Genomic DNA, 16815 nt, shown 5'->3' with positions numbered 1-16815 from the left:
CAAAAAAATCTAAATATTGAGAAAATCATCTTTAAAGTTGTCCAAATGAAGTTCTTAGCAATGCATATTACTAATCAAAAATTAAGCTTTGATATATTTACGGTAGGAAATTTACAAAATATCTTTATGGAACATGATCTTTACTTAATATCCTAATGATTTTTGGCATAAAAGAAAAATCGATAATTTTGACCCATACAATGTATTTTTGGCTATTACTACAAATATACCCCAGCGACTTAAGACTGCTTTTGTGCTCCAGGGTCACATATATCTGTACTGGAAAACAAAACCAAAATACTGAGTAAGAAAATAAATCATTTTTATCCAGTGCAATTACCCACTTCACCTTTGACATGATTTTTGTTTAGTTTTTCCATCCTAACTTGTGTGCATGGACCGTCCTGCCACATAACCAGCCGGAAACCCTCTGCACTAAATCTGCACGCTATATAGTGGTTTTCTTCAGCACAGATCCTGCAGTAGAAAGGGAACGTGGGCGTCCTGTGCGGTTGAGATGTTTCTTTCGTCTCTCCTCCGTACCTTCACTGGGTCTCAGAATCCGGGGCTGTCGCAGCTGCTCTGGCTGTAGTAACTCCTGGAGCGACTCCGGCTGCGGCTGCGACTGGAGCTGCTGTGACTGCTGTAGTTACTGCGGCTGCGACTGGAGCTGCCGTAGCTGCTGGCCGAGCTGGAAGAGGACGGGCTCGGCCGGTAGTACGGGATGGGACGCTTTCGTGCGCTGCGGAAAAGATGGAAGAGGGAGATCATATAATACAGACACATAATAGCATAAAATAAAAATAAAAACATCAGCACTTTAATACCACTTTGACCACTCAATAGCATGAAATATAATTTATAATAATAATAATTCATTCGTCGGTCATCCGACGTGACGTCGAGAGTGACCGACTGAAAGTGAACTAGATTTTGGAGTGTTGCTAGAGGTAGAAACTATGGTTGCTTTGGTGCATTTACATTGTTTTACATTAGCTAGTTTCTTGCTGGTCCAATGCATTCTACTAGCTTGACCAAGCTGGTTTACCAGGTCAGTTTCACCCTCACCAGCTGGCAGTCCAGCTTATCATTCATCTTTTAGATGCTACAGACCCCCAAATATGACCATCTTAAAATTTAAAAGGTATCTATCTATCTATCTATCTATTACATTATTACAGTTACATTATGATGTTTTTCCTACTCATTACTGTAGTTATATTTATTATTCATTCACTTATTTAAAACAATTTTTGTGTTTATTTTAATCAGATTTTTATAAATAATTTATTTTTACATTTTGTACACTTAGAATTATTATTTATTTACTAATTTATTTACATATTTTAATTACATTTTCAATTTAAATTGTTTATTTATTTATTTCTAATTTGTCTATTTTTTTATTTAAATTTCATTTTATTTTATATTTATTTTTACATTTTGTACATTTTGTTTTTGAGTAGAATTATTATTTATTTATTAACTTGTTTATTTCACTTTTAATCTAATTTTTATTTATTTTAATATGAATTTCATTTATTTTTACATTTTATTTTTTATTATATATTTATTTTTATATTGTGTTTTTGAGATGATTTTTAAAAAATGTATTATACATTTAGTTATTTTATAAAATTTTTATTTTTTTAATCTGATATTTTAAATCAAATTTTTATTATTTATTTATTTTTACATTTTTCACACTATTTTTTCACTAAACTTTTCCCAGACCCCAGTATGAAAACCCCTGATCTAGACCAGCTTATGGCCACATTGGACCAGCTAGAAATAATACAAAACTAGTAATCATCAATAGAAGGTTTCAGCTTTAACATATTCCAACAAAACAAAATAATCTCAGTCTGCATTTTAATAAACATATCATTATGTTGTGGTCAAAGCGGTGGAAGTGCCAGCGTCCTGCAGCCATGATTAGTTTCTGTAAGAGAACATGTCTGGAAAAGGTTCAGCTTTGGTTAGTGAGTGTTAAGAGCATCATCATCATCATCATCATGTAAACAGACTGTAAATACACACATGGGCTCTGTCTCCAATGAGAAACATCAGTTCTTAGACCATGTTAGACACACATTCACACTCCAGTAGCGTTCAGTGTTTGCAGTGAGCGGCTGTTAGCTGCATCTGTGTGCCTGTGAGGTTAGCAGAGACGCTCAAGCTAAAGAGATCTGTGACATACACTACTGTAGTGAGCAGTATTTTAAGACTTCATATACTGTTCTAGGTTGTTAACAAGAACACTTTAACGTCATTATGTTTCAATAATCTTCCGTCAAAGAAGCTTCATAGAATGTGTTGCTTATTTTGATGTGTTGACTAACATACTAAAACTTCATTCATTTTTTAATATCTTATTTGTTTATAATAAATATATTTATATATTAAATATTTATATTTGAAATAATCTATTTATTATAATATAATAAATGTTTTTAGAATATTAAAGTTGATTTAATCATTTTTATAATTAAAGTTCATTTTTTATAATATTAAAGTTATAATATAATATTTTTTTAATTTATCTTGTCAGTACATTCAGCAGTACACTTTAAACATTTTTATTTTCATCTGATTTTAATTTTTAAATCTTATTTTTATAATAGAATACATATTTCTTTTATAATATTACAGTTGATTTTTATCACTTTTATAATTAGTTCATTTTTATAATACTAAAGTTATAATATAATAATTTTTATATTAATCTTTAACCATATTTTAAAGACTATAGAAGTAATTATGAAATTACATATAAAGATGTACTCAAGTCCTACTTAAGTATTGCATTAAATATAAATTTAAACTATAATATATTTTCATTCGATTGTTAATAACACGCAATTAAATGCCCCAAAAATTACATTCAGTTCACACTTAAGTATATTCTTTTAAAGTATATTATTTCCATAATAAGCACTCTTTTTAAACGTATGATTAAGTGTTCTTCTTTCACAGGAGCCAGAATTCATTTCTACAAGCTCAGGGAAAAATATGACTGTCAAAACAAAAAATGTTGTTTATAAATATTTCTAAAAATACAATAGCACTGAAACATTGATAAAATAGCCGAATCTAACAATAAAATACATAGTTAGATTGAAATCATGCTTATTTGAGTATCACATTGTCAGCTTAGCAACATGTTAACATCAAAATCTATAAGTCAGTTGTGAATTAATGTTTGTCGATGCTTTTCAGAGTGTAGTGAAGTATATACTTTTGTCAACATTGAACTCTGTAAGCCATATTGGATGGATGTTTTCACTGAGCTCAACACACTGCATTCTGGCTCTTAGCATCTCTGTGTCAGTGAACTGTGTGGGATTGTTAGTGTTAATCTGTGAAGAGGCCTGCAAGAACTCGTTTAGTGGTGAGAATGGCAAAAGCAGAGAGAAAGGGAGTGAGACAGAATCTAAAGAGACACAGATATAGTTGTACTCTTGGGATGCCGAGAGCTGCTTCAGGAGGAAACCAGGGGGTCCTGATGCATGGCAACGGTTACCGCGGTAACCATGCCGGCAGATCAGCATCATTCTGGTGTGAGGTCGTCAAGGAAACCTTCATAAAGGAGAGAGTGAGTTCAAATCCTGACCAATCAGAGCTCAGCGGAGAAGACAAACTGTGGGAAGTCATAGTTTACGTGAGTACAATAAAATCTGTTTATAATGCTTTTGAACGTTCATTACACAGTCCAATTTAGAAATCTGAAAATTGTAATTTAAGGAAAATGAGGACTAGCCAAAAAAATTTTTTTCACTCAAATTCTTATGCTGATAATATAATTTGTATTAAATGTTTGCTTTTTGTATTATCAGACTATTGGACCTCAATGTAGGTCAAAGCCAGATGTATTTTTTGAAGTAGTGCTAAAATTAGTTGCTATAGGTGACAACACATGAGTGCAGAAATCCTGCATTACACAAACTGGCCTGTAGGTGTCAGTGTTTCTTTAATTTGCATGATCAATGCCAGTGTCCTCATTAACTAAAATTAAAACCATTTAACCATTTTGGTAATCGAAATAAAGCTGAAATAAAAAAATGTATATTTCTTTGGTCAAAACCTTAAAACTTAAAAACTCTGAAAACGAGAAATGTTGCACTGGCAACTAAAATAAAAGTAAGTAATGCGTTTAAGTACTAAGATGACTAAAATTGAAAAGAAAAATTACTTTAAATTTAATATTTTATTTATTTTTTAAATAAATAAAAACGAATAAAGCGCATAACAAAATGACTAAAACTTAAACTAAAATGAAAATATAAAAATAAATAAAATAAATTCAAATTTGTATTTCCAACACACTAAAGAGAAAATGTTAATATTTCTTAACCCCAGTTTGGGTTGTAATAGATTATAAGGTTTATACCTACAAAAATAAATGATAACATGCATACGGATCAGGGTTATTATAGTTAATTAAAACTAAAACCATTTTAAAAAATGTTACTTGAAATAAAATAAACATTAACTTAAATGTAAAAATATTTTTAAAAATCTTGGACTTATTTTTTTTCATCTTGCTGTCAAGGCAACATTTTCCATTTTCGTTTAGTTTAACTTGTACTAAAATGTACTAAATGATGTACTAAAATAACTACGACTAAATAAACTAAAATTAATAAAATCTATAGAAATATAAAAACAATTATAATTAAAATGACAAAAACAAAACAAAATTACTAAAACTTTAACTAAATTTAAAATGAAAACAGAAAATCTAAAAATAAAATCTAATTCAAAATATTAACAAAAACATAGCATATCAACAATACTAAAATAACAGACAGAGAAAATAAAAATCCAATTCATGCTAGAAACGTTTGATCTACTGTAGTAAAAAGAAATATTTGCTTGAAATATGCTTGAAAAAAGAAACATTTCCCCCTAGATGGTGTAGTTATGATATCTACCAGCAGAGGCAGCCTGCAGTCAGACCTGAAAACAGCCTGTAAATGAAGAAATGACCATGCATTCCCATACAAAACAATTACTGCACCAAAAACCTACAGACATGCATTTACCTGGTGATCCTGCGGGCTTCCATGAAGCTGGGCGAGTCTCTCCTCCTCTTGCGGATGGGAGAATAGCTGCGCGAGCGGCGGCGAGCTCGTTCTGCATCCGAGTGATGAGGACTGTCTCTCTCCCTGCAGACAGACAGAAAGCATGCTGGGATTGAGAAGATTTGGCCTCGACACGTGTGTGTCTGTGTCATGCTGTCCTTCAGATGACTGGATTTATTTGACGGAGACTGCAGAAAGATCGCTTCAGGCGCATCTGACGTTCATTTAATTTACGGAATGTTTAGGGATTGTTTTGTTGTTATTTTAAGCATAAAATGTATTGAAGGTTTATGAGTGTGTCACTTGATTTCGTCTTGTTTTCCAATACAAATATCTAAAAATTCTAGATATTAAGATATTAAGTCTTGTTTTCTGACAAATCTATCAAAATTAAGTGAGTGTATGCGTAAAACAAAAAATATCTGTTATTGGGGTCAGAAAAATAAACTTAATTCAAAGGGAAAACATGATTATTTTTCTGACCTCATTGGCACATATTTTTTCTTATTTTAGACAAAAACTCACTTAATTTTTAACATTTTTGTTTTTCAAAAAATCTATCAAAATTAAATCAATTTGTGTGTAAAACAATATCTGCCAATGAGGTCAGAAAAAAAAATCTTGTTTTCCTTTTGAATTAAGTTTCTGACCTCACTGGCACATATTTCTTCTTATAAGCAAAAATTATAATTTTTAATTTTGTTCATTTTTTTCAACTCAAATTAAGTGAGTTTATGTGTAAAACAAGAAAAAAAATCTGCCAATGAGCTAAAATAAACTTAAATCAAAGGCAACACAGGATTATTGTTTTTACCTCATTGGAACATATTTTATTTTCTTGTTTTACATAAAATCTCACTTAATTTGGATAATATTTGTGTTCTGAAAAATCAAAGTGAAGTGAGTTTATCTGCCAATAAGGTCAGAAAAATAAATTTAATTCAAAGGGAAAACATTACTATTTTTATTATCTCATTGGCACATATTTTTTTCTTATTTTAGACAAAAACTCACTTGATTTTTAACATTTTTGTTTTTCAAAAAATCTATCAAAATTAAATACATTTATGTGTAAAAAGATTTTAAAAATCCACCAATGAGATCAGAAATATAAACTTTATTCAAAGGGAAAACAAGATTATTTTTCTGACCTCATTGGGACATATTTTTTCTTATTTTAGACAAAAACTCACTTAATAAAATATCACTTAATTAGGATAATTTTTGAGTTTATCTGCCAATGAGGTCAGAAAAATAAATTTAATTCAAAAGGGAAAACTTTTTCTGACCTCTTTCTTGTTTTAAGCAAACTCACTTGATTTTTTTATATCTTGTCATTTTGCTTGTAAAGCAAATCTGTCTAGATTGAAGAATGTTGGCAAAACAAGGCAAATTTTTTATTTATTTATTTATTTTTTTTAAACAAGGCAAAAATACAGAGTGAGTGCATGCTGGTTGTGACACTTTTATCCCATGAATATTAAAGAGTTTCCCTTATGCATGTGCATTTTTCTAAAAAAGTAAAACCTTTGTCCTGTATGATGTGTGTGTGTGTGTGTGTGTGTGTGTGTGTGTACCTGGAGTTGTTCTGTCGGACGTGTGGTGATTTGTTCTTGCTGGATCCGCGTTCTCTAGAATGAGCTCGTGACGACGATCTCCCGCTGCTCCAGGAGCTGCTGCGCTGCCGGGCCGTCCCGTGACTCTTGCCCTTCTTCTTCTTGGATGTGTGTTTGTGCCGACCCGGCGACACAGAGGCGCTCCGGTGGCGATTCTGTCCGCGATGGTGCCGCTTAGACGAATGAGACCCTTTCCTTCTGTGTGAGAATACAGTGATAGACTCGAGAAATAGATTTGCTTTTCATCACTCAAGAGGCTTAAAAGAGATCTCAGTTTTTGGTTTATTTAGGGATGTACTGTAGATGTTTCTCCTAAACGTACCCAAATCGACCATACAGCAAGTGTAAAGAGCTATAAAATTAATGTTGAGCAGTTCAGATCATTTGACGAAAAATGTTTGAGTTGGTGTTGAGACTTTTGATTGCAGACTTTGTTTGTTAAATATTTTGGCAAATCTTTGCACAGCTGCATTCAAGCTAAAGCTGAACGTGACCCTGTTTTTTAAATAATAACAGCAAAAATCACATTTAATCAGACATTTTCCATTATGATCTGGGCCACTTTCTGATATGAAAATAAATGGGACGTGTTTCTGATTTCTGTGATTTCAGTGTGAACAGAATATTACTTAATATTCAATAGTTGTCATAACTGCATGCTTAATGTACCATTGACATCATAAAAGAATAAATAATTGTATTATATGCAGTATTACATAGAAATGTGCAAAAACATTTGTTCAAATACATATTTGTGAAATATACACTACTGGTCAACAGATTGGAATAATAATTACAATAAATATATATATATATATATATATATTTTTTTTTAGAAAGAGCTCTCTTCTGCTCACCAAGGCTTTATTTATTTAATCAAAAATACAGTAAAAATTGCAAAATATTTGTACAAGTTACAATAACTGCTTTCTATTTGAATATATGTTAAAATGTAATTTATTTCTGTGATGCGCAGCTGTATTTTCAGCATCATTACTCCAGTCTTCAGTGTCTCATGATCTTCAGAAATCATTCTGATATGCTGATCTGCTGCTCACTTATTGTTGGTGTTCAGTTATTAATAATGGTTCTTATTATTATCAATTTTGAATACACTAAGTACTTAATATTTTTGTACTGACACAGTTTTTAGGATTCTTTGATGATAGAAAGTTAAAAAAATAACAGCATTTATTTGAAATTGAAATATAAACTTTACTGTCATTTTTGACCAATTTAATCCATCCTTTTGAATAAAAGTATTAATTTCTTTAAAAAAAAAATACTCCCCCTAAACTTTAGAATGATGGTCTACAGTATATCAGTTTCTCAATCTCAAATGAGCATATTAGAATGATTTCTGAAGATCATGTGACACTGAAGACTGGAGTAATGATGCTGAAAATTCAGCTGCGCATCACAGAAATAAATTACATTTTACAATATATTCACATAAAAACCAGCTATTTTAAATTGTAATAATATTTCAAATTTTTTCTGTATTTTAGATCAAATAAAGCCACAGACTTCTTTCAAAAACATAAAAAAACGAACTTATTCTTATATACGTAACTTCTGACCGGTAGTGCAAACATCTATGTATAAACATGTTAAATGTTCTTACTTCTTCTGATTCTTGGTTTTGGTGTGTGGCTCAGTGTCGCTGCTGTGCGCCGGTGAGTGCGACGCCTTCTCTCGAACCTTTGGCCTCCCGCCGCGTCTCCTCAATGACTCTGAGAGCGGTTTGCCCATCGCTGGCCTGTCGTCTGCGCAGCCGTCCTCTCCCGTCTGCGCCGCTGGTCCTCCAGGGCTCTTGGGACGGTCGGCGTGGTGTTTAGCACCTCTTAGATGAGGCGACGCGTGCGTCTGCGCACTCGAGGGAGACGGAGCCAGAGATCGAAGCTTCTGTAGATGAATTATAACCAACAAACCAAAGGAAAAAAAGAAATAAATGTGAAAAAAAAACAAACAGAAAGAGAACAGTGAAATTAGAGACTTTTTCCTCCTGGGTGGAAGAGCGTTATCGTGTACTTGGCAAAAAAATATCTAAAAGAAAGTGCTAGGATTGTTCTCTGGCTTATAGACAGTCCTCTATTGTGCAGCGCATGCAATACTCGGCATGCAAAACCATAATGATTTGAAAAGAATAGTCCCGAAAGAAAATCGAAACGAAAAAGGGAGAGAGGAAAATATGCGAAACTCTGAAAGAAAAAAAAGTTTAGAGAGAATATAAAGAGCGACAGAGACTGGAGAATATACAGTAGAAGAGAAAGAGGACTTTGTCAATTTCAGAAAGAGCTACAAACAAAAAGGTGAAAAATAAAACTAGAAAATAAAAAAAAGACAACTTGACGGAACATCACAGAAATGGAAGGAACGAAATAAAGATTCACAAGAATAGATTCAATCGAATTAGAAAACAATTGGTCCTCTACTCAATAGAACTTGCTTGTAGATTTGTTTTGTCCTGCAGACAATTGCTGAGATGTGAACAACGACCCATTTCCTGTTTTAATAGCTTTTTTTAAAAGGTTATTCTGTTTTTCAACTCCCTTTTGGTTAACATCCACTTACCAATAAAGTGGTATTCCCTCCTTTAGTAGGTAAGGTATGAAGAGAAGGGAAAAGTGGGGCAACATAAGTGCATCATTAGATTCACAAAATGCAAGAGAAAAAGACACAACACCCTTCCCTGGATAGTGAGTATGAAACAATGCATGAAAATCAAACCAAAGAGAGAAAAAGACACACAAAACAAATCAAATTCAAACGGTTCTCACAGTGTGTGGGCTGGACCGCGAACAGTCTGAGTGCATTTTAACAGCGACTCAATGTGGTCTTCAAGCTTTAACGGTGACTGTAATGTGTTCCGAATGGATGCTCTGAGTGGAGCAACATAAGTGCATCATTAGATTCACAAAATGCAAGAGAAAAAGACACAACACCCTTCCCTGGATAGTGAGTATGAAACAATGCATGAAAATCAAACCAAAGAGAGAAAAAGACACACAAAACAAATCAAATTCAAACGGTTCTCACAGTGTGTGGGCTGGACCGCGAACAGTCTGAGTGCATTTTAACAGCGACTCAATGTGGTCTTCAAGCTTTAACGGTGACTGTAATGTGTTCCGAATGGATGCTCTGGTTTCACCAGTGTCTTGAGTAAAAACCTTTAACTGAACGTGTATTATGGGTTATCCATCAGTTGAATTAAAGAACCCATGAAATGGCTCAACAAGCTGTTGTTTTCTGTGTCATGCATTTCTTGTTGAAACAGAAAGTTGCTGTAGCACATACAGTACTGAGGATACTTTAACAGTCATAATGCACCCCATAACCAAAAGAAAGGAATAATAAATCATATTTTGCATAAAGTCAATGAGGCCTGTTTTTTTGGACAATAAAGTTGTTTTTATTTGGGAATATAAGTGCATTTTATGCCAAAATGTTATTTTCTTTAATGCAACAAAAAAAAAATTATAAAAAATCATATTTTGCATAAAAATGTTTTTAATTGAGAAAATAAGCATTCTGTACCTCAAACCTCCTTTACTGTAATGCAAAACAGATAGATAAATAAAAAAATTAAAATAAAATATATATGCATAATGGTAGTAATAAAATATTTTAATTTTTAGTAATAATAATATAAGGGATGAATGAATGGCTGGAATATAAAATTGTCAAAAACTGCTGAAAATACATTGCATATATAAAATATTTTTTATATATGCAATATGCAATACATATGCTTTTTCTTTTTGATTTTGGGGTGTAATATGATCTGATCAAAATTTTACATTCAATTTAATATGTTACCTGCTGGTTGTGAAATTTACTAGCAATATCCGAGTGAAAATTGTTTATACACCAAATTGTTTTCAGTGTATGGATCAGCTCAAATTCACCATTCACAAAACTTTCATTTGGATTTCATGCGGTTTTTAAAAAAGACTTCACAGCTGAGACCAATTTATGGAACAATTGCCATTATCTATCCGAACAGCGACTACAGTGTCAACAGTGTCTTTAAAAACCTATCTGCATTCTTGTGCTTTCAACGTCTTGTGAATGTTTTTTCATTTTAATTTGGGTGATGGACCTACGCAATTTAGTACAGCACTTTGGTCAACCAAGGTTGTTTTATATGTGCTTTATAAATAAATTAAACTTGAAACCAATCATCTTTAGCAGCAGAATTGAAAATTGAGGCTAAAATATTATACGGAGCAAAGCAATGTCAATGTGTTAAACTATTCATCCATCTGTTTCTTTTTTATTACCATTGGAAGGCAAGGATTTCTGATCGACCTCAAACACACAAAAAACAACTAATAATATCATATATATATATATATATATATATATAAAAAATAACACAGCTGAACGTAAACCCCAGATACTTCAGAAACAGCCCTTGTGTATCCCAAAAATAAAAAGGAGGGAAAGTGACCAAATCATAAGACATGTACCATTTCACCAAAGACAAAAGGAATGCGGCACAGACAGGAAATGCATTATACCGAAAAATAATAAGAAAAATCAAATAAAACGCAGACAAGAGATGGACCTGTGGGGAGGGCAGTGTACTGAAGACTGAAGCATGAAAGCAAAGGTAGATTTCAGATCGAAAGAAAAAAGAATGAAAATAGAGCAAACAGTTCTAAAAGGAAAACAATGAAAAACAACCCGCCAACCTTTGGTTTTCCTCAGATAAACAAAGAGAAAAAGAGAGAGAGACACTGATGTCAAGCTAGGGTGCTTGTCACATTCTCCACGTGCGTAGGCAGAGCGTTACCTACCTTCCGCTTCAATCAGTGACACGTATGCAATATCAACAAAACAAAGGAAGAAAAAGGAAAAACAAAAAGGAGAAAGGAAAATTCTCCGCAGCCAAATGGGAAAAAGACAATGAATTCTTTTAGTATCCAGGCTAAGATAATTGATCCACAGACTAAAGGAGACAATTCCAACGAAACGAAGAAAAACAAAAGAGTGGACATACAAAAGGAAAAATCAAAAACGACAAAGAACCCAAACAAAATGAATCAGAAATAAGAAACCCCCAAAGCAATCTACATGAATTGCTGTCTTTTTCGCTTGGACACATGTGCAGCCACATTCCACCGTACGTTAAGGAGCGACAAAATCTCAACAAATCCAATTTGCTAGAAGGAACGTACATATCGATGGCCATGCATGGCGCAATGTGGTTTAATGGGAAAAGAGAAAGCATGTCGGGACAACGGACAGCACAGATGAACGGGTGAAGGGAGAGGGGTGTTGGGTGGAGGGCGGTCACTTCTAGGATGGACGACTAACATCTCAAAGGGACCCCAGTCACGTTCGTTAAGCCGTATCGTTATCAATTGGTCTGCGCAATGAGAATTTAGTGCTCGGCAGTTGCTAAATCTAAAAGTAGAGTTTTGCTCTCAGCAATTGTCAAAAGTCTTTCAACAAAGGATGCAAAGATGCCACATTCGCTTAGGAAGAGAATCCAAATGGCTTGGGTCCCTTTTAGTGTAACAACTTTACCTAATGACCCTAGTTAGCGTAGTTTGCTGTCGGCTAATGCTTACAGAGCGTCCGTTTGTCCCTGTCAAACATCTAGACGTACATTACACCACTCAAATGTTGACAGGAAGGAAACAAACACCTAGTTACACTATAAGAATGTATATTTATATATCAAGTGCAAGTGAAAAGTGAGCATTAGAAACCAATGTATGAAAACCGTCTGAAATCACCAATGGCATTGAACCGGCTCTTGTCAGTGGAGATTTGTCAGCCGTTACCCAAGAGAGAATTCATGAATCTGTAGCCTGTTGTGACCACAGATATAGATGCAGTATTAACAGGCCCATTTTCTTTTATGTTTTTGCATTTTCTATGTTGATTTTGGAGGAAATTTCGGGGGGGGAATGTTGCAGGATTACACTCTTACTGGTATTTAAAAGCATTATCAAATTAGCAATCGTTCTAATGACCACAATGCATCAGCATTTCCACCATATTGGAAAGGTCAATATGAATAAACGAATCTAAATAATAAGTTATGAATCGCCATACAATTCTGCTTATTGCAGACGAGTATTGGTAAAACACTCTTATAAATGATATAGTTATCATTGAGCTCGGACTGCTTAAAGTTAGAGGGTCATAAATAAATAAAATGAACAAATATATTATGTTTTTGGATATAATAACAAAACATTATATTATATCTAAAAACATATATTTCAGGGTGTCTACAGATTTTTAAAGTCCTTTTTAATACCAATTTAAGACCAAACCTGTGATGGAAATACACTATGTTACATACGTATATGTAATATTTAAAGGTGCTGTATGTAAGTTTTTGACTCTACTAAAGCATAAAAATACCATAATATGTTTGCAGATATTTAAGAAACATGCTAAGTTAACATACTTGTTTATCTGAAAAACAATGCTACAGTCAGTTATTCTGCTTTGAAAATGTGCGTTCCGGGCCGGAATGTCGGTCTCTGTTTTGGTTTGTGAAACCCTCCCACTGCCAGTTTACCCAATTGTATTTCGGCACCCCGGGTTGCCTGTTGGCGGAAAACAGAGCGTACTTCATTTCATTCATCGTCAAGTGTGCTGGTTCCTGTTGGTGTCGTCAATCTGGCAACCTGCGTGTGCGTCAAGTCGGAGGAGGGGCCGGGTGAAAAAAACCCTCTACAATATTTTGAATTTGGACTGCAATACCTAGTTCAACCACTCGGTGTCAATCCTACATACAGCACCTTTAAGGTGTTTAATGTAAAAAAGAAAACAAAATATCATCAATATTTTCATCAGTGTTCTATCAGCTTTTACATACTTAAATGTGCATGTTGCTTATCTGTCTCGAGAGAGTTGGCAGAATCATTCAGTAACAAAAACGCAGTGTTGCTCGGAGAATGCGCAATACTTCTGTTCTGATCGTTGTTTGGAACTATTTTCTTTGGTGAAATAGAACAGTCAACATTGTGTCTAAAATACTTAGCTACCTGTTTGTTAAACTAAAATCAATTCAATCAAAATTCCTAATCTGAAACACACTCCATAAACTGAAGAATACGATAAACTATTTATAAAGGACAATATGATATTTCAATCCATTGACCTTTCCAAGATGGCAGTGCTAATGATGAATCCTGATCCGCCAAATGCAGCATCCACATATTTCTTATCTGTGATTGTAACATTCAGACTCATTCATCCTCTCAGCAGAACCAGGAATGACGGCTGATTGGCTAAAAGCGTCTGATGACACCTCTCTTGATTAATAGTTCTTCACCTTACATTAAAGAAATGATCAATAATAAGGGACGATTGTAGGTCACAGATCATCGGCTCTTTAAACACCTGATACACATCTGGAAAAGGGTGGCTACGGTAAAACTGAGCAGAAAATGAGAGTTTCAACTGTATTGACAAGAAAAACTAGTAGACATACCCATTTAATCTACTCGGTCCAGTTCCAAATCATATGAGTGCTTTTTACACAAACAAGACAGAAAAGTTTGGGCATTTATTTGTGGGAAAAGATCATGTGAATTCACAGAGGTCAAGAAATCAACAAAACAGAGGGATAAATTGAGCAAATGAAAGGAAAGAGAGAGAGAGCATGAGAACTTCTGAAAAACTGCATGCAAACCGTCCCAGATATAGTAAGTGTGACCAGATATCTGAACAAGGGTCTCTCCAAACGCAGGTCAAAGATTAGATAAATAATCATTTAACAATCAAAATATGTCATATGTTGTCATTCTTTTGGGCATAAATTCAATTAATGTGGCACTATTACTATATAAAAGATGATCGCCGCAATTCATTCCTCCTCACTGTCTTTTTAATATACTGCTCTGACATTTTGTGGTATATAATAAAATGTACAAGATAAGCAAAAAGCTACAAAACAAAAAGTGTTTTTAAATGATTTATATCTGAAGCTCAGACTGATTTTAAAAATAGCAGTAACACTTTACAATAAGGCCTCATTCGTTAGCATTAGTTGCATGAACTAACAATGAACATTTATTAATATTTTGTTAATGTTAGTTAATAGAAATACAATCATTACTTGTTTGTTCATGTTAGTTCACAATGCCTTAAAGGAATAGTTCACCCATGAATGAAAATATACTCACCCTCAGGCCATCCAAGATGTAGATTCTTCATCATTAGTTTCTTCATCAGATTTGGAGAAATGTAGCATTGCATCACTTGCTCAGCAATGGATCCTCTGCAGTGAATGGGTGCCGTCAGAATGAGAGTCCAAACAGCTGAAAAAAACATCACAATAATCCACAAGTAATCCACACCACTCCAGTCCATCAGTTAATGTCTTGAGAAGCCAAAGGCTGCATGTTTGTAAGAAACAAATCCATCATTAAGATGTTTTTAACTTCGAACCGTTGCTTCTGGCTAAAATACAAGTCCTCTCTCCATAATATAGCTTTCTCCAGTGAAAAGTCATCTAATCTGAATCAGAAGAGAAATCTGCACAGATCAAGCACCATTTGTTAATGGTGCTAAGCCAAAACAGCTCTAAACAAATATGTGAGAGGATTTTGATGTGAGAGACAACAGGAGATGAACTGGATGAGTGGTGTTGCTCAGTGTGATCAGCACAGGTGTGCAGACAGGTGTGTAAAGTCATCAGCATGTGTTGTGTTAGCAGTCAGTGTGGCTCTCACTCTCATCTAAGAGTCTGATCAGCTCTGATCTCTCTGGAGGAACAACACGTCCAACAAATAAAAGAACAACATGATTCAGATGTTCCTCAGCGGCTCTGAGACACGGCGCAGAAGATCAATAGCACACACACACACACACGTGTAATGATATCTGAGGAGTGTATGTATGAGTGTGTGTTGTGTTGTGTGTGTGTAATGTGTTTGTCTGCTGAAAGCACACGGTGCAGATGTACACAACCCTGATCGATCAATAAACATCAGCAGTAAACAAGAGAAAAACAGACAGACTGACAGACACACCTGGGGTTTCGTGTATAAAACTTTGCCTAATTTCATCCTAAAGTTCTTCATATGCACAAAAGACAGTTTCCACATTTAAGAAACTTTCCGTACAGCAGAACCTGCACAAACCTCCCTCCAGAAATGATCGTCATCAGCAGAAGATTGTGCGTATATGAATTCACATGAGTAGATTGGTTAAATTAAACGTTGATGAAACATTTCCGTCACAGGGCCATTTGAAAAAATCATGAATGCACATAATAGTTTTTAGCCTAATGTGTTAGAACAGTCAGTTAAGACCTAATGATTAATCACCCGAAAAGTTGATTAATGATTAATCACCCAAATAGACTATTAAGTGTACTAATAAATTACTCAGTCAGTCAGTTATCAAAATAATCGCCAGTTGGATCCCTGTAATGAGCTCACTATCACATGAGGTCATTAAAGGGCTGCAACTAACGATTATCAACTAATATGAAAAAAAGAAAAAGAGCAATCTTAATAACAACATTTTGAGCAATTATAGACCAATATCAAATCTTCCTTTTATAGGCAAGATTATTGAAAAGGTAATCTTTAATCAGCTGAACAAATACTTAAATTCAAATGGATACCTGGACAATTTTCAATCTGGAATCCACAAGTAATCCACACCACTCCAGTCCATCAGTTAATGTCTTGAGAAGCCAAAGGCTGCATGTTTGTAAGAAACAAATCCATCATTAAGATGTTTTTAACTTCGAACCGTTGCTTCTGGCTAAAATACAAGTCCTCTCTCCATAATATAGCTTTCTCCAGTGAAAAGTCATCTAATCTGAATCAGAAGAGAAATCTGCACAGATCAAGCACTGTTTACAAGCCAAAACAGTCCAAAACAGCTCTGAACAAATATGTGGGTGGATTTTGATGTGAGAGACAACAGCAGATGGACTTTTTCAATGGAGGAAGCGTTATTATGGATTATGGATTTGTATTTTAGCCAGAAGCAACGGTTTGAAGTTAAAAACATCTTAATGATGGATTTGTTTTTTACAAACACGCAGCTTTTGGCTTCTCAAGACATTAACTGATGGACTGGAGTGGTGTGGATTACTTGTCGATTATTGTGATGTTTTTTATCAGCTG

At 34.0% G+C, this 16815-nt stretch overlaps 1 protein-coding gene across 1 annotated transcript in view; it reads right to left on the bottom strand.

The window, feature by feature from the left end:
* Positions 1-265: 265 nt before the first annotated feature.
* srrm3 (serine/arginine repetitive matrix 3) overlaps positions 266-16815 on the bottom strand; it is a 94307-nt gene continuing 77757 nt past the window's right edge. Inside the window, exons 11-14 of the mRNA XM_016546290.1 lie at positions 8325-8605; positions 6662-6898; positions 5046-5168; positions 266-742 (exon numbers count right to left, since the gene is read on the bottom strand). Coding sequence (XP_016401776.1) covers positions 556-742; positions 5046-5168; positions 6662-6898; positions 8325-8605 — 828 coding nt within the window. The 3' untranslated portion in view covers positions 266-555. The remainder of the gene's footprint in view (positions 743-5045; positions 5169-6661; positions 6899-8324; positions 8606-16815) is intronic.

This window comes from Sinocyclocheilus rhinocerous, unplaced genomic scaffold, assembly GCF_001515625.1.
Source record: "Sinocyclocheilus rhinocerous isolate Xijiao unplaced genomic scaffold, SAMN03320098_v1.1 scaffold370, whole genome shotgun sequence".
Classification (NCBI taxonomy): domain Eukaryota; kingdom Metazoa; phylum Chordata; class Actinopteri; order Cypriniformes; family Cyprinidae; genus Sinocyclocheilus; species Sinocyclocheilus rhinocerous.
Note: the sequence above shows the minus strand (reverse complement) of the source record. Positions and strands in the feature narration are given on the sequence as shown.